Here is a 24721-nt window from a genome sequence, read left to right on the forward strand (position 1 = left end):
TCTTTGTTTAAAATGCCAGGCCAACATCTCTTTCCTGATGGTTGATACAGTTCAATCGGGAGATAAATTGCTACGAGTGGTCATGCTAGGACCTTGTCTCAGAGTCTCCCTGCCTCACACAGTACACACAAGTTGAGTATATGCTGTATACCAGTCATTGGCAAACCTGCTGTACTGCATATAAAAATCATGCTTTCTCAAAATCCCTAATTCACAAAGTAAGATACATCACACAAAACTCAGCATGAATACCCACCATTTTGCATCTGAAATTGATGTACCCTTAGTTAAGGGATCAAGATGACACGGTGCATAATGACTTATGGTAATTAGTGCCTTGAATACTTCTTGCTAGGACAGCTATATTTTGAGTACAAGTGTCTTTAGACAAAACGGCTAAATATTGGTTCTCTTTAAAGTTAATGAAAGTAGGTAACCTAGAAAAAGACATCTAGAAGAATATGAAATAATCATTCAAAAAGGCTGCCTGTATAACACTTGTTAGAAATACAAAATTAAGTCAAATGCTCTTGAATGAACTGGTTTTAAAAATCTTAAAAATGAAAAAATAGGCAAGAAATAATAGGAAGTTCAAGTGGATCTGAAAGCATTCAAGAATACTTAATTTGATATAAACTTGCCTCTGGGAGAACTGATCCTTAGGCAAATGGGTTTTTGGCAATGTGACTACAGGCAAATTGGCCTTAGGTGAATTGAACAAGAGGCAATTTGGTGGGACAAGATGGGAGACAAAGAGGACAGGGAGGGGACCAGATCCAGACCAGGATGGTGGTGGTAGACAGGTAGAGGAGAGTTGGTGATACGAGACATACGAGGACGTGGCGTCTATGGGGGGTTGCTGTGAAGGTCAAGAAGGGATACGGGCTAACTCCTGGCTCCCGGACCTGGGTGACTCAGGTGGCACCATCCACTGAGACAGTGAAAGTGGGCTCTTTGGTCCGAATGAAATCTGCAGAAAGAATGGCCCCAAAGAGAAACATAGGGACAGTCTCATCAAATCTCGCTTCCAGGCGGAGCGCTGACTGGCATTCTTGGTTGGTCCCCACGAGTTGTTCAAATCGCTTGCTCTCCTCCCAGGCCACAGACTCCCGGTTCACCACTGCCTCCGCCAGCAATAGTCTCCCTCCTTACCCAAGGCCAGGAAGACCACAGGCAGACAACAGGTCTGATTCTTTCTGTCTCTCCCCTCCCCTCCCCCACAAATAGGGTTGAAGGAATACACGCCATAGGCATGAATTGAGGCACGTGTAAGCAGCCCCACAATGACTAGTGCGGAGCCTACTATGGCCGCCACTGTCACATGAGAGACAGAGAAGTGCTCCTTGCCCTCTTTGTTGCCCATTTGTAGACAAATGCATGCAGATGGTGGGACTGGAGAAAAGGGTCAGGAGGAGGAAGAGGCCACAAAGGCACGGTGGTCCTGGGGCTCTCCAGGCAAAGGAGAGCTTGAGTGCTGTCAGGCACCTGCACATAAGGGGGAGCAGAGGACGCAGAGAGGACAAGAAGGGCAACGCCACGGAGACGGCAGAGGCTGTTCAGGAAGCCCCCAGGCCAGACGGAGAGACATGGGACAACCCTCCCGTGTGCCCTCATCTTACTCAGCCAGATGTGTGACGTTAGGGAGCACAGCGGGGACAGAAGCCTCCACACACACAGTCCAGTTCCTAAATTCGGCCCTGGTTAAACTCCCATTCTGGAAACTGGCCTGCCCAGCTCCCAGGCCCACAGGGAACACCTGTCTTTATCTTAAATGCTCCCAGGGATGTCTCTATCAAACTAACATTGTGATTAAAAAAAGAGCTCCTACCAGCTCTCTGGGGGTGACCTGTGGACAGCTACTAGCAGAATCAATAAGAGAAATTAAGCCTATTTTCAGCCAAATAGCCCGCTCCTAAGAACCCCATGGGTCATTAGTAAACAGGCATGACTATTCTAAAAAGCACATCCATACACATGGCATCCAGCCAGAATGGCACAGGCGTCTCTGGTGATCTTTCCAGAAAACAGCATTTAAAGGAACCTATTAGGAGCCCTTACTCTCATTGTCTCAACAACAGCAATAAAAATTTACTGCAACTTAGCCCTGTTCACTCTTGTTCAGTTGTGTGGGGAGTGTCCAGTCTATAATCGTCTCCTTATTTCCTATCTCTGTGGATGTGTCTAGTATTTCCCTCCAGACTTCCTCTAGGCTCTCCAAATCCTCCAAACAGGAGTCCAGGGCCCTTACAGATAATTGTTGCAATGATACGGACCCTTTTGGTTAAACATAAAATACCCAATTTAAAGTAACTTACACAAAGAAGGCAAGGCAGATTTGTGCCTCAAGTAACTGAAAAATCAAGGATGGATCTGGCCTACAGGAATGGCTTAATCTAGAGGTTCAAAGGATGAGGCAGCCAAGATAGCCACCAGAGCTTAGCAACAGTGGAAAAGCAGTCATTCTCCAGAGCTCCAGCTGAAGTCACAGGAAGGTCCTTGGGATCATGAATCCCCACCGGTACCAATCTCAGTGTCCAGAGAGGTGGCCATCTGTTTACCCCTATGGTTTGTGGGAGATCCTGGCTCAGCACACTTGCAGGAATAGGTGTCTCTGCAGGAAAGGGGAGATCTGTTAGAGCTGCAAGGTTTGCAGGGTAGATAAACCGTCTATTTGCACGCTGTGCATCTATCTGTCAGTTGTTTAGAGTTGCTTTTCCCTGTCTCTTTCACCGGTGCTACCTACTCACATTCACCACGGCCCTCTGCGAAGGGCAACCTATGGGAAGCCAGGCAATTTCACAGCAGGGGAAGCAGAAGCTCTGAGACCAAAGCAACCTGCCCAGTGATAGCAAAACGAGGGCAATGGGCTAACCTCCAGCAGCCTGGCGCAGCGTGGACAACACTGGCCCCTGTGCAGAGAACCTGGTCCAGGCCAAAGGAGGAAAAAGATCCGAGTCTGCTCTGGACTCACCTTGCCATCAGATTATTACAGACATAAACTGTTACAATTCACTTCTAATCAGCTCATTAAAATGCTCCACATTGATGGTTTCTCCCCGTTTTGTCACCCCTCCCGGCATATCTGGAAGAGAGAGAAGAGGTGAAAAAAGGCAGTAGCCCTCTATATTTCCGCTTTCCATGGGGCACAATGGAATCCCGCCACTCTTAGCTCCCCATGCAAGGTTTTTCCTAGAAGGGAGTTTACCCCAGCGTCCACAGCGGCCAGAGGGGCATGGTGTTCGAGGCGCTGTTGGCTGGGAGAGCTCTGGGCCACATAGGCCCACTCTCTGCAGAAAAATGACTGTTCATGGGGTGTCCTGGCCCACTGAACCCACTGCAAGAGCCCCCCTCTCCGCTCCAGACTGAGGAGGCTGCGGGGAGGCAGGGAGGGCTCAACGTCCAGCAGGCTTGGTAGAAGCAGCCCACTGTGACCGCGGGAAATGGAAAGTCAGAGGTTGAGAGCCCCGGTTCTGGCTGCGGACCACCTTGGCTCAGAGCCTGCCTCTACCATTCACTGCCTGTGTACCTCCAGCAAGCAACCTAAGCCCTTTGTGCCTCAGTTTACTCACCTACACTAAGGGCATAATAGTGGCCCCTAGACTTCATTGTATTATCACGTGAGTTAAGTGCCAACAAATCCACGCAAAAAGGCTAGCACATGGTTAGTGCTCAGAATCAGCTATTATTATTGCTAATATTTTACCATTCATTGATAACGAACTCTTCTACTTGGAACAAAGCCTATACCTTAGCATTCCCAAGCCTGCCCATGGGGTTCAATGGTGTGGTAGACAGCACAGCATTCCCCTCTCCCCAAAGATGTGTACCTGCTATTCCCTGGAACCTGCAACTGTAGTCAAAGGCATCTGCAGGGGTGATTACGCTAAGACTCTTGAGAGGGGGAGATCTTCTCAGATTCTCCAGGGGGGCTCAAAGTAATCACAAGGTGCTTATAAGAGGCAGATAGGAGGGTCAGGATCAGAGAAAGAGCTATAACGAAGGAAGAAGAGGTAGAGCGGATACAGCCATGAGCCCAGGAATGCAGGCAGCCTCTAGAAACCGGAAAAGGACCCTCCCCTAGAGCAAGGCAATACTCCTCAGGGAGGAGGAGCTAGTGGCACATGTAGTTTATTTTTAATATACAGATTTCAACAGCCCTGAAGATAAAGAATTCTGAGATTCTAAACACTTGCATGTTTATTTAGCACTTACTAGAAGCCAGGATTCTCAGCTTACTATGAACTGAGCACATACCTGAGAGGCTCTAGACCACATGGCCACAGAGCTGGCATTTCTCTCTGCTCCACCTGAAAAGAGGAAGGGGGAAAAATACGCATGTTGCCCACATCAAAGCAGCCAACACCTAAACTGAATAAGTATTTAAGTGTTAAAAGGGAAAACAGTCTTCAAAGTAAGCTGGTGGTGACTTCCCAACATGACACATTGTCACTGCTGGGAAAGAAAAGTCACAGGATTTTATTCGGAAGCATTTCAAGGCAGGTTCCAGAGGCCAGAGAAGGGATCAGAGCAAGGTCCCGCATAGAAGCTCAGCCACACTGTCGCTGACCCACAGAACAGACACGGAGAGAATCGCTTCCTACAGTTCTGGGCTCCAGACATGGTTCCACGCAGGCCAACCAGAAGGCCCAGGCCCGCGGTCAGTCGATAAAGACATACCTCGGGCCAAGGGTACAAGACAAGAAGACACCAGAGTGGTTATTATATAACAAAGAATCTGTCTGGTCTCTGTCCCCAGTCTGTGGGAGAGAACTGTAACTCCTCCGAAATTCTCAGCAATAGCAGTATCCTTGTTTTCAGGGTGGACCCCTTGGATCACACCTGAGTTTTTACTGGAGGACCCAGGTTGGGGCTGATATCAGCCCACCTTCTCCAAGGAGGGGAGAGAAGGGCAGGCTGCAGACGGAGTCCAATCATGTGATCAATGATTCAATCACTTGTGTCTACATGAGGAAATCCCGATAAAATCCCTGAACACGGAAGCTCAGTGAACACACTGTGTCCTGATGCCACGGGAGAGGACATGGAAGCTTTGCGTTCAGGACCTTCCTCGACCTTGCTTTACGTGTCTCTGCCTTTGGCCTGTGGACCTGCACTAGGTCCGGATGGCCAGTGTCAGAACTGCATGCAGGCCACAGTGGTCCAGCTCTGCCCTGCCCTGGGCCCCAGCGAATATGCTGGACTCCCCTACCTCCACTGAAAACCCAATCCCTTCTGAAATCAGGGTTTTTGAGACTCAATTCAGGCACGTGTGACAGGCCAAAGAGCAAATGTGATCTCGACATACAGCACTGGGGAATAAAAAACAAAGCATGGAGCCCCACTTAGCAGCTGTGTGACTTCAGGGAAGTTATTAACCCTCTCTGAGCCCTGATTCCCATCTCTATAGGATGAGACTCATGACCCCCCCCTTCCCAGAGCTGATGGAACAATTCAATGATGTAACTTATTTACAAAGAGCCCAACATGGTCTCTCCCCCGAGGAAGGCACTCAAAAATCATCAGCTAACTTCCCTCCTACTTTTAAATTGCCCTACGCCCCCAAACTCTCCCAGACTCTCTGCTCTCCCTGGTTAACTGTCCTGGGTGCTGGACCCACTGGCAACATGCTGATGTTTTAGATCCCAGGGCAGCGGGAAGCCAACCATTAAACTAAAAGTGAAAAGCAAGGAACCATTACCTTGAGGAAAAAGGACATTTATATTTACTTCAGTGGCTATAAAAGACACCATAAAATATAATACGCAGCATGCATCCTCATGATTAATAACAGATCTGGCAAATTATTCTCTCAGGTCCCTGGGTGCGTCCAACTGGTCACTAAGAACAATTAATTCTTTCGGGAAATAAAGGGATTGCAAATCATCTCTGGTCAGTGGAAAATCCGCTTGTTGTATTATGAATAAAGCAAAGAAGAGACTCAAATTCAGCAGTTTCCTGCCCTTGTGAATGGGGTGAAGTAAGATCAGAGAGGCTCAAATACAATGACTGTCTGTGAGCACAGGTGCTCTGTAATCATAGGGCCTGCCAGATGTGAGGTCTCTGGGGACCTGGAGTTACAGCAGGAGTTTGGGGAAGTCCCAGCAACGGGAGCAGATGACTGGGTGGGGGCGGGGCAGCTCTGGCAGGTGGGCAACAGGTGGAAACATGGAGTCCAAACACGTGACAGCGAGGTTTCAGAGTGGAAACCTAGCCACAGTGGCTGAGGCCTACACTACAGTCTCCAGGACAGGTGGCATCAAATGACGAACCAAAGGGCTAAGTCAGGAAGCAATGAGTAGAACAAAGCAGGTGCCAGCTCACAGGGAATGTGGTGAGAACCCAGGGAAACCCAAGTCAGAGGTTTCAGCCGAGCCTCTGAGTTCCTGGCTTTGCGCTTCTTAACTTCTCCAACCAAAGTCTCAGTCTTGGAAGGGAAGAAACACCTACAAGGGGCAGGAAATGGTCACACAGGGAAAGGCTGGAAGGATGACAGGGGCAAGATGCCAAGTAGAACACAGGGGCCCAGGGCATCCAGGTCCACTCTTACCTAAAGGCCAGTGTGGATTCACTCCCCATCTAGAATAAAAATCCCACCACCAAAGCCCTTCCCTGCAACCCTGAAGGGGTTTTTATTGAAACACAGTACATAAAACACCAAAGGGGTCACCATGACAGCAGTGAACTCATGCCTCAGATGCCAAGTCTCCTTGCTCAGGTGCGACACCTCTGGGAGTGACAGGGCGAGGAGAGGGAAGCCGTTCCGAGCAAGCTCAGAAACTATGCTCTCTTCCAACAAAATAAAACTTCCCACAAGTCAAATGTAGAAATTCACGTGGGAAGTCAGTGGGATTCATGGTCCACCCTGAGAGTAGGAATGGTTACCGGAAGTAGGGGGACGTTCAGCCCAATGGCGCTCACCAGGAGTGGGGAACAGACTGTTTATGCCGTCTCCCTGGATAAGGAGAGAAACCTCTTGCATAGGACAGCTTGTGTAGCCTATGAGACAAGGGCTACAGTGTAGGAGAGGGACTCCAGAGGTGGAGTATGATGGTGCCATGGGCAATGACTGTGGGGCTCCAGGTTACCACGTGACAGAAACAGGGCACCTGGGTGGAGACAGGACAAAAGAGCGAGGACTGAAAAGTCCACTTGCCCGCCACAGAGTCACCCTGGAAAGGGAAAGGGGACAGCAAGTCTGCTCAGTATGAAGTGGGCAACAGCCGGCAAAGCAGGGCCAAGACCCAGCTGGCCAACCTCAACCCCTTCACACGCAGAATGAGTTCATGAAGGTTGATCTGCCATAAGTTGAAGGCCTCTCTGAAAGAGATCTGGGTCCTTCTGAAGAACGAGCATGTATTCTTCTTCTTGTGCCTGCAGGAGGGACAAGAAGGAAGGTGAGAACAAGAGATAAATGGGCAAGAAGCACTCATCACTTAGAACAACGGAAGATCGTGGCTTAGCCTACTCACCAGGCCCCCGCCCTAGTGGGTGACTCCTGGTTACGTGATCATAGCACTGCCCACACAGGGACCAGAGGAACTCAACTACTCCATAGGAGCTTTCCGGATAAGTGGGGTAAACAAAAGCAGCTGTTTCACAGGGCATCAAAGGCCTAGTGGACCCACTGGGTAGAACATTCCAATGTTTCCGTTTTCCATAAGTTTAGTAAATATATGCCAATCCTGAATCTCCCAAACTCAAATATAAAAGCTTTCTCAAACTTTCTGGGGCCAAATCACCTGGAAACTAGGTCAGGTGGTCCTGACCGGCTGAGCCCACTATGAATTAAGGCTAGCTCAATCCCTTCTGCACTAACAAAAGGACAGGATGGGAAATGGTGTTTATGATAATGACCCATTCAAGACTTTGCTTCCAGAACCCTCAGAGAAGAATAAATCATGTTCAGCCCTTTCTGTGTGCAGTCTATTTTGCTATAATCTAATTCAATATTTGATCACGGGCGCATGATATATGTGGCCAATGCTCCCTTCACCAGACACTTTGCCAGAATGACCCACTCCCTGCATAGGATGGATGGGAGTTGACCCCGGTCTTGGGCTCCCCTCTCAGATGAGAAAATTGAGCCAGAGCATGGCCCTTCCCGTGTATCTGCACACTCAGGAAGAAGGGCCTAGAGCCCTCACTTCTCTAGCAATACCTCCCTGAGAAAGAACCTTCCCACCCTCACCAACACTCCAAGGGTACTGAGGCATCTAAAAAGATCTGAGATCCCCAGTGAGCCTACTGGAGACACTCCTGAGTCATGGCCACACCTGCAGGGCAAGAACACCGGCCTTGCTGCCTAGCCAATGCTGGGGAGACAGGTCCCGAGACCAGTTAGAGACGGGATGCACATCAGGGTGTCCCGATTCCAAGTCCAGGGGACACTTGTATGGGACTGAAACTCTTGGAAAACATTTCAAAATTTACTGAGGGTAAGAATCACCTGGAAAGCTTAACCAGGAGGGTGATGCCCTGGAACGCACCAATTTGACAAAGTACGGGTGGCTCTCTGGACCAAACACACCGCCCGGAACCAGGGAATTCACTGGGAGTCATTTTCTGCCCCAAACTCTTCCTGCAGGGAGAGCCAGAGACTGGGGAGCTCAGGCAGGGCCCTGGAGGCTGGTGGGAGAAAGTGGAGGCAAATGGTACCCTCCAGGGGCAGGCCAAAGAGCTGGGAGGGGAGCAGAGGCCGGAGCCCGCACTCACGCAGCCAACGCTCTGATGCAGCAACGCGACATGTTGAGGAAGGAGCTGGCGCTGGCACGGGTGCCCAGGGCAGCCTCAATGCCACGGAGCAGGTCATTGGTCTTGAAGATGAGCAGCATCTGGCGAGGCACGTGGTTGAGGAGCTGGCTGATCTGGGGGAGGTAGTTGGCCGCATTGTTGCGGATCTCTGCGTCCTGAAGCAGCAACAGGGAGACAGACGGGGAGAGTTGGTGTGAAGAGTGGGGCCCAGGGTGGTAGGTGTCAGGGCAGCCTGTGGCTGAGGGCCTGCAAGGAAGCACTAGGAGGGAGCTCCCAGCACGGCTGCCTCAGTGCCACTAGGCACCTCCCCAGGGGGAAGCTCAGCACAAGGGGCTTCGTAGTCCGAAGGACGTGGATGAGACATCTCACCCCGACTTCTGGCCAAGCACTGCATGCAGTACAAGAGCACATCAACAGGGGTCTCTGCCATCCCTGGCTCCCCACGGTCCCCAGTCCCCATCCTCCAAGCCTGCAAGGCCGTACTGACTGGGGCAGGAAGTCTGCTTCCTCACCAACCCCTTGATGAGGCTGGACTTAGCCAGCCTCTCGGCCCGGGGGCTCACCTGTGTGTTACTCTCCAAGGCTCTTTCCACTTGCCACCAATTTCAGGCCAGGCTTAGAAGGAGCCCTGGACGCCGATACCCACTGAGTCATGTCCCCCATCCCCTCAGCCAAGCCCAGGCTGGTTTGGTTCACAGACCTGAGCTCCTGACCCCAACCCAACTCCAAAGTCCTGCTCTATATCCTGCCTGACTCTGCACCCCACCAGACCCACCCAGAGCCCCGCTGCCCACACAGCCACTGCCCATGACTGTCCTCCATGCTGGAGTGAGTCTCAGCCAGCCCAGTGCTTGAGGTCCCAATGCCCAAAGAGCAGGAGCCAAGGCTAGCCCTTACCCCACCCTGGTGTCTAAGTGTGAGGTCTGGCTCCCCACCCTTCCCTGTCCCTGAACTCTGCATGGCTCTGGGCAAACAACGGTCTCCAGCCAGAGCCCTGAGCACAACAGTACACCTCTGACCTCTTCTCAGTTCCCAGAGGAAATGCTTGCAGGTATTAACTTAGTTGATCCTCAGCACAACCCTCTCAGGCAAGTGTATCACCCCCATTTGAGAGGAGGAAACTGAGGCGGTGAGAAGTTAGGCACCCTGCCCACGGGTCACAGCTACCAAGTGGTGAGTCGGGATTTTGAACCCCTGCAGTCTGGCTCCCAAGCCCATGCCCTCACCACCACGCTCTACTGTCTCTCACCTCACAGTGGGACTGTGATCCTGGATAAGTCCTTTCATCTCTTCTAACCCAGTGTCCTCATCTAAAAACTGGAAATGCTCATACCCTCTGTGCCCACCACCCAGCAGGACTGAGAGGGTCAGCAGAGATAAGGCATGGGGAGACGCCTGGAGCTAATCCAAGTCACAAGGAGGGTCTCAGCAGTGCTGCCAAAGGCTTCCCCATGTGGCCTCCTTCTGCAGCACGAGCAGGACTCTCAGCCCTTTCCAGAACACGTGTGTGCTGCTGATAACTGAGTTGCTGTGAAACTCGAAATGTCCCTCAGGCAGAAGCTATCAGACTGGAACATCTCAACACGAGGCCAGACACTGAGGCTGGCTGTCTCCCTGCCGCCTTCCACCACAGCTGTGGGTCATCCTGCCTGAGGGCTAAGGCCGGATCAAGGCCTTGCTCACCACAGCGAAGTTGGGACTGGCCTGCAGACAATCCCTCTCAGCTCCTCTCAGAGCAAAGGAAGGCTCCTGCACTCACCTGGACTCTCTCCAGGGGCCATCTCTTCAAGCTTGGACTATCCTGATGGTGGCTGTCTGCAGTAGACCCCGTTGGGTGCCTACGCAACAGCCATTCCCCATTCTCCTTTGTCAAAAGAACCCCATTTTTGTGCACTTGACCCCTTGGGGCTGTGCTCTTGAGGGAGGCAGAGCCCCTCCCTAGCCCCAGGGGAGATCTTGATTGATCTCAGCCATTGTCGGCTAAGAGCACAACGTCTCTGCCAGTGTTTGGCTCTGGCACGGACCTGAGACACAATTCTGGCCAATGAGACCAAGGGGGAGTCTTTTGGGGGACTTCTGGGAAAGGTTTTCCTGTTCTTAAGAAACAATATATGAGAAGAAATGGTCCCTAATTCCCACCTCTGGACATCAGGGAATAAAGGTGTAAAGCTTGGAACTCTCACAGTTACCTTAGAACTGTGAGAGTCAGCACAGAACCCTAGGTTTCTGATCTGTTCAATTAACCAACCTGGACCCACTCACCTCCAGGCTTCCTGTTACGGAGAGAACAAATGCCTAATTGTTTAAGCCACTTGTAGTTGGGAAAACATCTTCCCCAACACAATGTTGGAGGTTCCCCTCATTCTCGATAAGCCTAAGACTCAGAAAAACTGAGCCCTTACATCGCAGATACTGGACTGGGGTTGGCCTGGAGTGGCTAAGTTTATTTTTTCACTGGCTTTTTGTCCCAAGTGAGCAACTAGAGTCCATGTCTCCAGAACCTACTTGAACACGCCTCTGTTAGATGTGGTCCCAGGGCTGTAGGGACCTTATAAAAAGAGGTACATGATAGGATCCTTGCCTTCCAAGTACTCACCAACTAATTGGAGGATTCATACAAGGACACAAACAGCTAATCTTCGGGAGAGTCTACGGTGGATACACATGAGTGATACAAGTATTAAGGGGCCACTTTTGCCAAAGGTGATGAGAGAGGCTTCCTGGCTGGTGCTATGGACTGAATTGTGTCCCTCCCAAATCCCCACGTTGAAGTCCTAACCCCAGTGTGACTGTATTTGGAGATGAGGCCTTTGAAAGGGTAATCAAAGTCAAGTGACTTCATAAAGGTGGGGCCCTAACCCAACAGGACCGATGTCCTTAGGAGGAGCAGAAGAGATACCGAGAGTGTATCCACACAGAAGAAAGGCCATGTGAAGGCACAGCAAGATGGCAGCCGTCTGCAAGTCAGGAAGAGAGGCTGCACCAGAAATCAACCCGACGATAACTTGATCTTGGACTTCCAGCCTCCAGAACTGTGAGAAAATAGATTTCTGTTGTACAAGCCACCTAGTCAGCGGGCAACCCGGGCAGACTAAGACGGCAGTGATTATGCCGGGTTGTTATAAGTGAATAAGAATGCAAAATAAAATTCTAACTTAGTTAATAAGAACACACACAATATACTAAGTACCTACAGTGTGCCACGTGATCTTGTCCATCTCTGAGGCTCTAAATACCATGTACACACTGAGAACACCCAAGTTTTTATCTTGGAGCTCCAAGCTGACTGCCCACGATGCCTCTATGTGAATGCTCTAACTCCTGCCTCCCGCCCCCCAGCTATGTCCTTCCCAAAGTCTTCCCTATGTCAGCAAGTAGCCCCCCTACCCTATGACTCACCCCAAAAAGCTGTGATGCAACTCTGAGTCCTCCCTCTGCCTCCTGTCGACGCCCAAGTTGACAGAAAAGCCTCTCAGTCTTACACCAAAGTACCCCTTGGCTCATCTGCTTCCCTCCACCCCCACTGCCTTTAGCGTGGTCTGCGCCCCCACCACCTCCCAGCTTCCTGACCAACTGCCCCACTGCTCAACTTGGTCGCTCCTGATACCTAAAATAACAACGTGAGCACGTTCTTCTCCTGCTTGAAACCTGCCAAAGGCTTTGCTTTGTACTGAGAAGTAATCCAAACTTCTTCCCATGGCTTATGAGGCCCCAAGAGAAGCTCCCTCTGCCCAGCACCCCAAATTCTTCTCACTCCAGCACCTACCCCACCACACTCCAGACCGTGCCAACACTTTCTCTCCCCGCCCTGGTGCATTGTGTGCCCTCTGCCTGGAACGCTTTCTGCAAGCCCTGCCCGTGGCTGCTTGCCTTCCTTGTCCTCCAAAACTCAACTTAAAAGTCAGCTCCTCGGCAAGGTCTCTGAGCGCCCAATCTACAGCACCCCCGTTACTCACCCTGCCTGTTGCCTCCAGTGGCTGCAAGCTGCAATTATTCCATTTACCTGTTTGTTCACTTGTTTACTGCCTGTCTCCCTCAACCACAGGGCAGATCGCAGGGAAGGCCTGTCTGTCTGTTCATCATTGGATCCCCAGCATCTAGTCTCAGTTCCAGCAAAGACAAATGTTTGTTCGATGAACAAGTTTCAGGAACCGTGGGGAGGCACTTTATATACATTATCAATAAAACAGAGATTATCAGCCCTATTTAGAAAGGAGGGAGATGGTCTGTCTTCCAAGATAACAAGCTTTAAAGCCATGCAAGCCTGAGGCAGTCATCATTGCTACCAAGCTTGCTGGGGAACCATGTCAATTTGCAGGACAGCAGAGCCAAGAGATGTCAAAAGATGGTCTTTTTGGTGGCATCGTTTAAGACTCCATCCAGCCATTCCTAAAGGCCCTCATGAAAGGTAGCTCACAGGGGAGGACCAGGAGGCTCCGAGAGGTGACGAGAACCATCCAAGATCACGCCAGCAGGAAGAGCAGGGGTTGGAGCTAGAACCCAGGTCTGTCTGTCTGGATGCACAAGTACGACCTGCCCCTTGTGGTGAGCAGGGCCTCGGCAGAGTCCAAGCCGGTCCCCACATGGCTGTGGACAAGTCTGCACGGGTCTGGCAAACTGATGGACTGGGAAGACAGAAGCTAACTCCATGAGAGAATGAGGAGTCTGGGAAGGAGGTGGCTAGGAGTATAGGGAGAAGAGCTCCTAGGACCAGTCTCAGCCCAGGCTCCATGGGATTCTCGTCTAGATCCAATGGGAAATAAGCCACAAAGAGAGACCAAAAAAGCTGTTTTGCCACACATGCAGGGAAGACAACGGGACAAGTGGCCCTGCCTGAGTGCTGCGTGACGAAGTGAGGTGCCTCCCCAGCAGGGAGGCATACAGGAAGCTTGAGAGGGGCACAAGTGGAGCCAGACTTACTGATGAAACAGTCCCTGGGGATTCCCAAAAGTCCTGGAGGAGAACGTGGTGAAGCCTGAAATCTGGTGTGAGTGGGTTGGAGCAAAAGCCACAGCAGTCTGGATGACATGGTTACCAAGAGCAGGTTGATGACATACGGAGACACTGTTCCCTCTCCCTCCTTGCACCCAGAGATGCTTCTCCTCCAGGAGATCTTCAATGCTGCCCACTGCCCCATGGCCACAGCCCACCAGCCCAGAACCCCAGACCCTGGGCTGGAAGGGGTCCAAAGACCACCCGTGGCCCCAGCCCCTGCATTCAGGAGAAGGCAAGGCCAGGACAGGACCACCTACCTCTGTGGCGGTAACCGGAGCTTGGCCAATGCCCCTGTTGACCGAGTCCCAAGACCGGGCGGTGAGCATGCAGGCAAACAAGGGGTAGAGGTCCCCGGCCCCCAGGCGCTGGCTGTACTTCTTCACCTTCTCCATGTCAGTCCAGATCAGCGACTGCCAGAGGTGGCAGTAATCCAGGCGGAACTCGTCTGTGAGCACCTGAGGTGGGGGACCGCGTGGCAGGATCTGAGCCTCCTTTCCCCACGGAAGGCCTAGCCCCTGGCTGGTATGACCACTGTGAAGGGGGACTGATGAAGACTGGAGCCCCTGGGCATCATCCGCTTCTCCCCCAAAGGTCAGCCATCCCTGAAGGTCCGACGTGAAAGCTACTATTTGGCCAGCCTTGGTCCTGAGTGGCGAAGGTCACTAATTGCCCACTAAAATCACACTCCCCGCCTCCCTCCTGGTGAGAGGCGGCTCTCTGCCTGAGCTCCGACCGATGCGATGCGGCAGAAGCTCCACGCTCAGCTCCTGCAAACTTTCCCATGCATGCTGCTCCAAGCCCTCACCCCTGCTGCTGGAGGATGATGAGACCACCCCCAGGGAGCCTTGGTCAGGCCCTGCCGTCAGACGCCTCCACCTACAGGACAGGTACGTGAACGAGCAATTAGACATATGTTGTGTCTGGGCCATCATGTGTGTGGGGGCTGTGTGTGACAGCAGCTAGCCTACCTTAAACTAATGAACCCAATGTCACTGAGTCTTTCAAAGGAGGCCAAGATTTTGCGAGGGGAGATCAAGGCTCTGAGGGGAGGAGCAGGAGACCATTGGGGAAATCTCTCCAGGACCCTCTGCCCTGGACTCAAGATAGGCCCTGGGTCCCGGTATTGGCAGTGAACTTCGCAACTTCCAGGCAGGAGCTCACGGCTCATCCGAACCAGGTGAGTCCCAAGTTCCAGAAGACAGAGGCTGGGCCCATCCAGCCCGTCAGCTTCGGGCCCCCTTTCCCACTGCACATTACCTCCTCCCTGGGGCTGAGTGACCCCCTCCCCCTGAAGTCCCAGATCATTGAAGGGCAGCTTACTTCCCAGTGGGCTGGCCTGGGCTTCCCGGAGAAGCACAGTGTTTACAGCTGACATAGCACCCGCACATCCCCGGGCACATCCCGTCCACTCCCCACAGCAGCCTGTGAAGGGGGCGGTACCAACCTCATTTGGCTGGAGAGAGCTTGTATGATGTGACTTACACAAAATGATGGCTCTAGGGGCAGGGCATGGCCTCTCCCATCTACCCCGGCTATCTGCCTCCCGTGTCTGTGGCCGATCTGGGAGTTGAGTGAGCTCAGATCCCAGGCAGGCCCAGAGCCCCTGGGCTGGCCGGGTGGGAAAGGCCTCTCCTACCTGGTAGAGCCCGTGGTCTAGCAGGACAATCTCCGCCTTCCCTGTGCCCGGGCGCTTCCGTACCAGCACGTTGCCGGGGTGGGGGTCACAGTGCACGAAGCCATTGACGAAGATCATCTCGCTGTATATCTTACCCAGGTGGCGTGAGATCTGAAAGAGAAGGGAGGTGGGTGGGAGTTATGCCGCACTAACCCCTGTCTCAGAGACTTCGACTCTGGCCCCTGAATCTGGTCACTTTCAAGAGAAAGGCCAGAGGCAGTGGGTGGGCCTGGGCGGTCAGGGCGGGAGTGATGGCTTGTGATCATACAGTTCCTGAGCTTAAGATAGAAGCTCAGTTCTAAACCAGTTCCTCTGAACTTCAGCTGCACACAGAATCACCTAGAACTCAGAAGTGTTGGAGGTGGGCCCCAGGCATCGGCATCTGTTGTCAAGTTCCCAAGGTGATTATAATACACAGCAAGGTAGAACCACTGCTTCTAGCATTTCTGAAGGCCATAACTCCCACCCCAAACCCCACCCTTCTACTCTTTCCCAATCCCTCCCTTCCCTATTCTCTTCTTGAGCTCTTCATTTTCTCCACAAAGCTGAAGATGGGCTGGAAGCTGGGGTGGGAGTGGGGTCATCCCAACCACCCCTTCTCCAAAGAGCAAGGCTGGGGGCTCTGGGTGAGGAATACGTGTCCCTGGCACCCCCTAGGGCTGTCCCACCAGCTCCAAGGCAGTCCCAGGAGGACCCAGAGTCACAAGCCCTGCTCCTCTCTCCCTCAGGCCCCTTTCCCTTTGCACCTCCCCGCCAGAGCCCAATGCTAATCTGATTTATGATGTCTGCACAGAAGAAATGACACTGGAGAGGCCATTTAAATCATCCTGTCACTGCTGCCCTCCCTGCTGAGGCGGTCTTCTTATCTCTACTCCCTTTTTATTAAAGTTAAAAGCCTCTTCCCAGCTAGGGAACAGCTGCTGAATAGTGCCAGACCTGGGCCCACAGATAGTCTGCCAATGGGTTTCCAGAGGACAAAGAGATGCTCAACTCACAAAGCTGATGCCCCAGGACACCCACTGCCCTTGACACTGCTCTCAGTCCCTGCTGGACCCCACAGTCACTAGCAAACATATCCCAGCCAGAGGAGAGGAGCTGGGGCCCATGGGTGGTGGGGGAATACAGGAGTAGGGTCTTAAAATGAAGGCTCAATTTCTCTGCTTGGCCTACAAAGCCCTGCACAACCAGGCCCAGCCTCCCTCCCAGGTCTCATCTCGCACCACAGTGATACTACAGCCACATCTGCTCTCTTTCTCTTCTCCAATGGCCCTGTGCTTTCCTACCTCAGGGCCTTTGCACATGAGCGTCCCTCTGCCAAGAGCCTTCCTCCTATCTCCCCTTCACCTATTCACCCCTCTCTTCCTTCCCATCCCAGCTCAGCATCACCTCTCTGGAGAAGTCTCCCTTGACCTCCCAGCCTAGATGAGATTCTCTGGCCACAAACTCTCATAGAACTCTGTACTTTTTTTTTCATGGTACTAGCACATTGTTTGTGTCATTATTTGATTAATGACCACATAGCCCACTATTATAAGCACCCAAGATGGCAGAGACTGGCTCTATTTTGTTAAATGACTTTATTAAGGTACAATTTACATATCGTCAACTGGCTCTACTCTGCAACCACTTAACCTATAGCAGGCCAAACCTGTGAATACAGGGCTCTACCTTCAACATGAATGAGACCCTTGTCTGCTTTTTTGAGATGCTGTGGTTCCTGTGTTGATGCTTATCCCAACCCCATGAATCTCCTCTGAACCACAAAATAAACCTTCAAGAATAACCCTACTACAGCAATAGCTGAAATACTTGTATCGGCTTTAAAAGTAGGTACAAATACGATCCCCGTTTTGCAGATAAGGAGCTGCGATTCCTCGAGGTTCCACTTACACACAGCCATGGGCTACCCGCAGGTAGAGCCGCGATTCAAGCCAGGTGTGACCCCACCGCCTCCTAGCAACCATGCTACCTATAGGCTCACACCAGCCTCTGCACTTCTCAAGTGAACCTCGTGACCTTAACCAGATGCTTCTCTCAGCTTCAGTGAAGAGGTTGTCTGAAGTCCTGACACCTATCCGATGTCACAGTGGGTGAAATGAGTGCCCAGTACTCTGCAGGCACTTGGAAGACTTTGCCCCAGGTCAAGTTCTCAGCCTCGGGCTGAGATGTCAGCTGCCCCAGGGCTACCATTTTCTCTTTCCTCGGAGAGGGGCCCAGCTAGAGTTGGTCCTGGCTGAGCCAGCAAGTCCCCTTCTGAGAAGCCCTTTTGTTAGGCTCTTCGGAGCTCCATGGAGCCATGCTCTGAAAGGCAGCATTTGCCAAACCAATTGCATTTATTAAGTAATAATTCATTTTTATTTGTCAAGGATGCATATAAGGTCCAATCAGGGCTCCTGATCAGCCCACGATAAGCAGTACAGCCAGACTGAGCTGACAGAATGCCAGCCAACAGCAGAGAAATGACATTTCATTTAGTCTGGGCAGACCTGTCATGGGGAGATGTATGATCTCCCCTGAGCTTTCTGAAATATTGCTAATCGCTCTGGGCCCCCTATTACTACATTGAAAGATGGCCCCTAGGGGTCTGGGGACTCAGGATGGGGGAGCCCTTGCCCACGAGGAGTGAGCTGCTGCCAGAGGAGGAGAGGCGCTGCCGACTGTAGCTCACATATACACAAGCAAAGCCACCAAGTGGCCCTCCCCATTTCAACACCCCGTCCAGCTGCTCCTACTTGGGTGTCTCACCATTTGGGACAGGTTCCTAACGTTCACTTTAATCAGATTTCACCAACATAGACAGATATGGAAGGCACAGACAAGAGGGAAAACCAACCTAGGCCACCAGCTTCACTCTGCCGCCATCTTGGTATTGCCAACTAGGGCATGTCTGACCTGGGGGCCAAGTCACCTCCCTTCTCAGTCTGGGTCTAAGTGCCCTTAGCTGTTAAGTGGGACTAATTCCATCTGTTCTATTTCCTCACAGGGTAACCTCCACATTCAGGGTCAAAATGTGATTACATCTGGGAAAGCACTTCATACACTACACACTATAAAGGGCTTATATTACTAAATAAGACACACAAATGTGTTTGTTATAATGTGGTAGCTTATTATTTAAAACTTGGGGGAAAATGTACCTTTTATCACTCCCATCAAAGTGTAATTTTCAAAAAGTTAAAAACATAATTCATAAAAATATAGAATGAACACATGTCAAAGATTGTTTAATTCACCAATAAAGGAGCAAATAAGAAGACAGAGCTGGTTCAGAGAATTTCGAGGGACTGAGTATTTATGGGAATTTAAACAGGAATAAGAGACTAAGATTCCTGGATTAGATATAAAACTGGTTATTGTCCTACAGAGCAATAAGGAAATCATAACCTTTGAGGTTATCTTTTCTACTGGGCAGAAATTATTTGCATCTCTACCAGATAAGATCTACAGGTTGACGTATGACTTCAGTCTGAGCCCTTAATTAATTGTCAATAGCAGAGTCAAACAGAACTACATTCCCCTAGATATTAAAAAGCCCTCACTGGGCTGCCTGAACAATGCCTAGGAACGACTTTGAAAGGATACACTGCACACTCTCGGCCTTAATTTCTAAATTTGGGGTAATTTTTCTTCCAATCTGTCAAGAGTCGCAGTAAATAGTTTCTTAGACCCAATTTGCCCAGAGAAGGCAGCCATCCCCCTCCTACTCACGGAGACACCGAGGATCCCAGAAGAAACCTAAGGCCATCACTGGGCACACAACCCTTTCTCCCACCCTCTTTCCATAATTAGTTTAGCTATGTCTCGTGATTAAGAGCAAACAATTGTACGGGGATGTACTGTATGGAGACTAACATAATATAATAAAAAATCATAATAAAAAAAAAAGAGCAAACAATTGTAAATACTGTAATGAACACGGGGATGCAGATTTCCCTTTCAGAAACTGATTTCATTTCCTTCAGCTATACACCCAGGATGAACTGCTGAATCATATGGTCATACTGTTTTTAAATTTTGGCTCAACCTCCACACTATTTTCCACAGTGGCTACACCAGTTTGCCTTCCCACCAAGAATGCACCAGCATTTTTTCTCCATGGCCTCGCCAACACTGTTCTCTCTTAACTTCTTGAGGACCATTCTAACAGGTGCGAGGTGATATCTCCTTGGGGTTTTGATGTGAATTTCCCTGATGATGAGTGATGTGGAGAACCTTGTCATGTACCTGTTGGCTCCTTGTATGTCTTCTTTGGGAAAAGGTCTAATCCGTTCCTCTAAAGGTGCCCCTTGCCCTCTGACAATAGCATCTGCATAAAGACAGGGGAATGCCAACGTCTTAGAACGGTCATAGCTAACACTCTGGGCCAGGCACCATTCTAGGCACCTCCATGGACTCACAGCCATCCTCCGTAGTAGACGGCTAAAGGAAGAAATAGGAAAAGGGAAAGAGGAGAGGCTTGGTCACCCAGCCAGCAGTGAGTGAAACCGGGCTCCAAACCCAGGTGGCCCGGGTCCACTGAACAAGCTGTCAATCGCCCGCTCTCTCCTGCCTCTCCACGTACAGAGAAGCTCCTCCCTGGAGGCGGGGGCTGAAGTGAAACCCTCTGAAGGTCCGCAGGGCATCCAAAAAGGTATTCCATTTGGGGAAAAGAGTCTCAGAGGGAAATCCAGGACTGCTCCTCTAACCAAAAAACTCACTGGTAACTAAAGCTATAGGATAGCTCTTTTTAGAAAAAAAAGTCAGTGACAAGTTTAATTGTTCTGTGTAAAAAGAATGTGCCACTCATGTAAGTGACTTTAGTAATTACGCAATGCCTTTATTCCCTGACAGTGGGGAGGTAAAAAAACAGGAATCTATAAAAAGGTTGAGTAAAGAATTAATTTAGTAAATAATATTTAAATCAAGGAGTTATTTTTGGATTTTTCTCAAAACTTGAATTGGCTGAAAGTGCTTTAATTATTCTATAATTGCATGGATTAATTTATTCCCACCCCCAAGGGAAAGTCTATTTATGTTCTTGGGGGTGTCGTGCAAGCAAGGCCAAGATCTCTCAAAGAAATAGGAGGTTGGTGTTGCAGGATATTAATAATCACATAAGTAGCCTGATGTTAAGTATAAAGAGGTTAATAATTCAAATTCTCCTTGTTCTTCTGTCAGTTTATGGCCAGGCTTCTTGAGGCACCAGAGCCTGAACGACCAGGATTTTACTCTCGGCCTTCACCCCACCCCAAGGAACTTCCCTGGAAATACATAAACCTCAGATCCCTTGCTGCGGCCCAGCGAGGCCAAATCCAATATATGGAGAGGTCAATCTTGGACTAGCCAATGGGGAGATGAAATTCCTGAAGTGAACACATGGGGAACCTCTTCAACCACACAGGGTACTGGGAGAGGTGGTAAGCGGGTTAATTATAGAAGGTGGGGGGTTCCTCTAATTTTGGAGCTTGGTGAAAGCTTCTCTGGGTTAGGCTTACAGTGGGACAGCACCGGAGAGCCAGGACAAAGGATATCCCCACGGCCAAGAAGGACTCCTCAGGTCTCCTGGCCAGACAGACTCAAAGGGTCACAGTGACCAAAGGGATTGGGTCCTAGGGGCCATGACTATTGAAGACACAGTGAAGGAGGAGCCGTGGACACTTGACAAACCCTGCCTTGGGGCAACAACGCACTCCACAGAAATCCTTCCACATCCTGCCACCTGACCTGGGTCAATATAAGAACCAGGGAAAGGGTTTCTTCCCTACATATTTCCTCTTTCTGGCAAGGGGTCCCGAGGCCTGGAATTCCAATGTAGTAACAACTTGTGCTGAGCACGTACTGGGCCACCGCACCAAATGCTTCATGTTCCAATCATCGAACAATCCTGTGGGTTCTTCTCTTGTACCCCACTTTACAACAGACAGCTGGGGCTTCCAAAGAGTGACTGGCTTCACCAAGACAGCATGGTTCGCAAGTAGCAGAGCCAGGACCAGAGTCCAGGAAGGCTGACTCCTAACACCCCTGCTGTTGGGGAAAGAAATCTCCAAGAACCCATCTTGTGCACCGAGATCTCTAGAACATCCCCGCGCTTCTCAAGATTTGGTCTGACAAGTTAATGGAGTTCTATATGAGGATGATGGAAGGAGATGTTTTCTTTCTAGTTATTTCGGTAACCAGGATCCTTCATGCCTCTTCGGCTTCGCTCCCTGGTCCTCTGGGCACCTTCTACCTCAGAGCCAGAGGCCCATGAAGTGGGAGACGACACAGAGGGAAAGTAAGTGTGGTATTCAACATGGGGAGACTGGGGTCTAACTGAAGCATGGCCTTTACAGATGGGGGGGGGGGTCACTATTTGCTCAATCGATGATCACTGCTCATTTTCCAAGTCTACGTGCCCAGGACAACAGAGGTAGATGGAAAGGAGGGGGGCAAAGAAGACATGCCTCTGTGAATAACATCATGAATTATAAATGATCTTACACAGAGCCTCCTGGATGGGTCAGTCGGTTAAGCATCTGCCTTCGGCTCAGGGTCCTGGGATCGAGTCCTGCATCAGCAGGGAGTCTTGCTTCTCCCTCTCCCTCTGCCCCTCCCCCTGCTCGGGCTCTCTCTCTCAAATAAATAAATAATCTAAAAAAATAAACAAATAAAATAAATGATCTTACACAACTTCACAGCCTACAGTCTACACAACGACCCCGTGAAGTAGGTATTGTTAGGACTCTGACTGCACAGATGTGGACAATCTTAAGTAACTTACCCAAGGGCACCTGGCCAACAAATGGCAGAGCCAGGCATAAGCCCAGGGTGCCCCAACTTTGAAACCCTCTGCCCCTCCCGCCACGGCACCCAGCCACCCTTTCTGCCACGCTCTCTGCATCCCTCTGATACAGCACTTACATGCGGTGCCTGCACACAGTAGGTGCTCGAGAAACGTCTGCTGAAACATACAACTGAGACCCTTCCGCGGCTCCCGGAATGACCTGGAATGGATTCTTAAAACTACTGGAAGGAAGAAGCATGGCAAGGGCTTCTGGCTATACGTGGCAGACTGAACCCATGCACTGACTCCACTCACTCCCCGACCCCACGAAGAAGACTAAAAGAAATGAAGAATACAAAGAGCCCCCAACAACAGAGAGAGCAGACAGAAAGAGATAAGCAAGACTGCCTCTGCCAGGTGAACAGACAGCTACTGAGACCTGGCTTAGCCAGCTAGACAACAAGGGACCGTAGGCTGGCAGGGGGGAGCTTGCTGTTTGCCCCAAGCCCACAGAGGCTCAGCAACTGAAGGCCCCTGATGCCTCTGAAAACCAGAGTTGGGGGTCTTGAAAAAGGAGGATTCGTGATAAGGCTTTCTAAGTATGAGCTAAACCCCTGATCCCCATCACCACCCCCACCCCCACTCTGACTCAAAGCGAAATTTACTCTCTGGAGAGAGGAAAAGATAGGCTCTGGAGGCCACACCACATACAAAGACAGCCATCCCAAAGACAGAGGACTGAATCCAAGTCCAGCTAATGACCCCCGGAAGCCCCCTGCCCTCGTCCCCGAGCTGGCTCCCAGGCCTCTTTCACAAGTTCCCATCTCTGCACCCACCCCCACTCCTCACAGACAGCAGGTGTCTGCTCACCAGACCCCAGCCCCAGCCCCACATCCCCCAAACTCCCAACTGTGTCACCTTTCTCTCTAGCTAATTTCACACAAATTCAATTGGGCCTCAGCCCAGGCAGGGTCTTAAACACACACTCACTGAAATCCAATTAACCTTCGATAAAAGGTCTGCAATCAATAGTCGTCCTATGGCTCGAGGAGGCTCCATCCAGCCTAGGGAAGCGTGCTCCTGCTCGACCTTTACTTTTAATAAAATCAATGACAGTCACTGTCACCAGCTCTTAATGTGACTGGCAAATATGATCACCAGGGCAGGCCCTCGGTAATATGCTGCTTCTGGGGGCAGAGACTCAAACAAAAGAGGGTCCTCCCCGCCCAGGCTGCTGGCCCCCCAGGCCTCAGGCTCCCTGGATGAGTGAGCCTGGAGGCTGGCCTTGGGGCAGGTGGTTCCTGGTCTCCAGTCAGTGTCTGAACCACCCGAAGAGTCTGTTAAAACACGAATTCTTGCAACCCTTTCCACTCCAGATTCTGAGGAGTCAGTCTGGGGTGCGGCAGGAATTGCATTAAGTAAGCTCCCCCTGGAGATTCTGAAATAGATGGTTGAAGTCTTAACTCCCAGCAGGCCAAGAATCACTGTTGTGTAAAATACCCGAGCAGGATATAACCTTAGAGTCCAACTAATGCCTTCAATAAGAAAATTGAGGCCCAGAGAGGGGGAGTGATTTGTCCAAGGTCACACGGCAAGCCACGGGCAGAAAAGGGGCTGGAACTCAGGTCTCTTGCCTCCTAACCTGGCCTTTCTCCAACTGGGTCTTTGGGTACTGACTACTTAGACTGGTCTTCAGGTCCTCACATGCTAGGCCCAGCAAGACTGGGATGCTGCAGGGCCAGGAGGCCTCTTCAAAGTAGAGTAGGGCTGACTCAACAAGTGGTTGGAGGGGTCTGGAACCATCCCCACCCACCTGGAAAGCAACTCCTTTTACAGCCACTTCCTGAGCCCCAACTTCAAGCTGAAGTCAAGCCGCCTATGGCAGCCAAGATGTCACTAAACCCCCTACCACCCAGGATATGGGGTGAGGTATTTGCCCCTTGTCACTTCTGGCTGTCCCGTACTTCCCTCCCCCAGGAACACTCATAACCAGGCTGTCCTAAGGAGGGCTTCACTCCAGGGACTGGCTCACTGAGTCCCACAGTCCCCAGGAAACTTTAGAACCTCAGAAGTCTGTTAGAAATTTTCAGTAACATGGAGTCTCCGTACCTCTCCCTTCCCGTCCCCGCCATCACCCGCCACCCACACCCACACCCACACTCACACCCACACTCACACACACACATACACACACACACACTCGTGCCCCACTAGTCTTCTGTGAGGCCTGCGGCTCTGATGCTGCTTGGTAAGAGACACACAGATTAGTTTCTGTAAAGTAGGGCCTGTCTCCAGTCTTCTCCCAACCGATGGTCAGCGACAGCTCAGTACAGCACACCGGCTACCCCTGCCCACTGTCCAGCCTGAGGTTTCTGCGGCAGTATTTAATGACAACATCTCAGAATACCAAAGAGCCTCCCAGGTCACGCAAACCCCAGAAGCCAGGGCCAGAGGACTGAGGAATTACGTAATCAAGACAGTGTGGTACTATTACAAGGATGGACCGATAGACCAAAGGAAGAGAACAGAGCTTCCAGAAAAGACCCACAGGTGACTGA

General features: G+C 50.9%; 1 protein-coding gene across 5 annotated transcripts in view; it reads right to left on the bottom strand.

The window, feature by feature from the left end:
* The window catches only part of ADCK1 (aarF domain containing kinase 1), a 140193-nt gene that overhangs the window by 19799 nt on the left and 95673 nt on the right, over positions 1-24721 (bottom strand). For 3 of the 5 annotated variants that reach the window (XR_570646.2, XR_570644.2, XR_570643.2), the window contains exons 8-14: positions 15383-15532; positions 14004-14201; positions 8713-8906; positions 7255-7371; positions 4255-4307; positions 2972-3082; positions 2316-2611 (exon numbers count right to left, since the gene is read on the bottom strand). Coding sequence is in view for 2 of the 5 variants with exons in the window: in XM_008699209.2 (XP_008697431.1) it covers positions 7200-7371; positions 8713-8906; positions 14004-14201; positions 15383-15532 (714 nt within the window). In the remaining 3 variants the exon portion in view is untranslated. Of the gene's footprint in view, positions 1-2315; positions 2612-2971; positions 3083-4254; positions 4308-6605; positions 7372-8712; positions 8907-14003; positions 14202-15382; positions 15533-24721 lie in introns of those variants that run through there. The other 2 variants (XM_008699209.2, XM_008699180.2) reach the window with 1 other exon arrangement.

The sequence above is a fragment of the Ursus maritimus genome, unplaced genomic scaffold (assembly GCF_017311325.1).
Source record: "Ursus maritimus isolate PB19 unplaced genomic scaffold, ASM1731132v1 scaffold_25, whole genome shotgun sequence".
Taxonomy (NCBI): domain Eukaryota; kingdom Metazoa; phylum Chordata; class Mammalia; order Carnivora; family Ursidae; genus Ursus; species Ursus maritimus.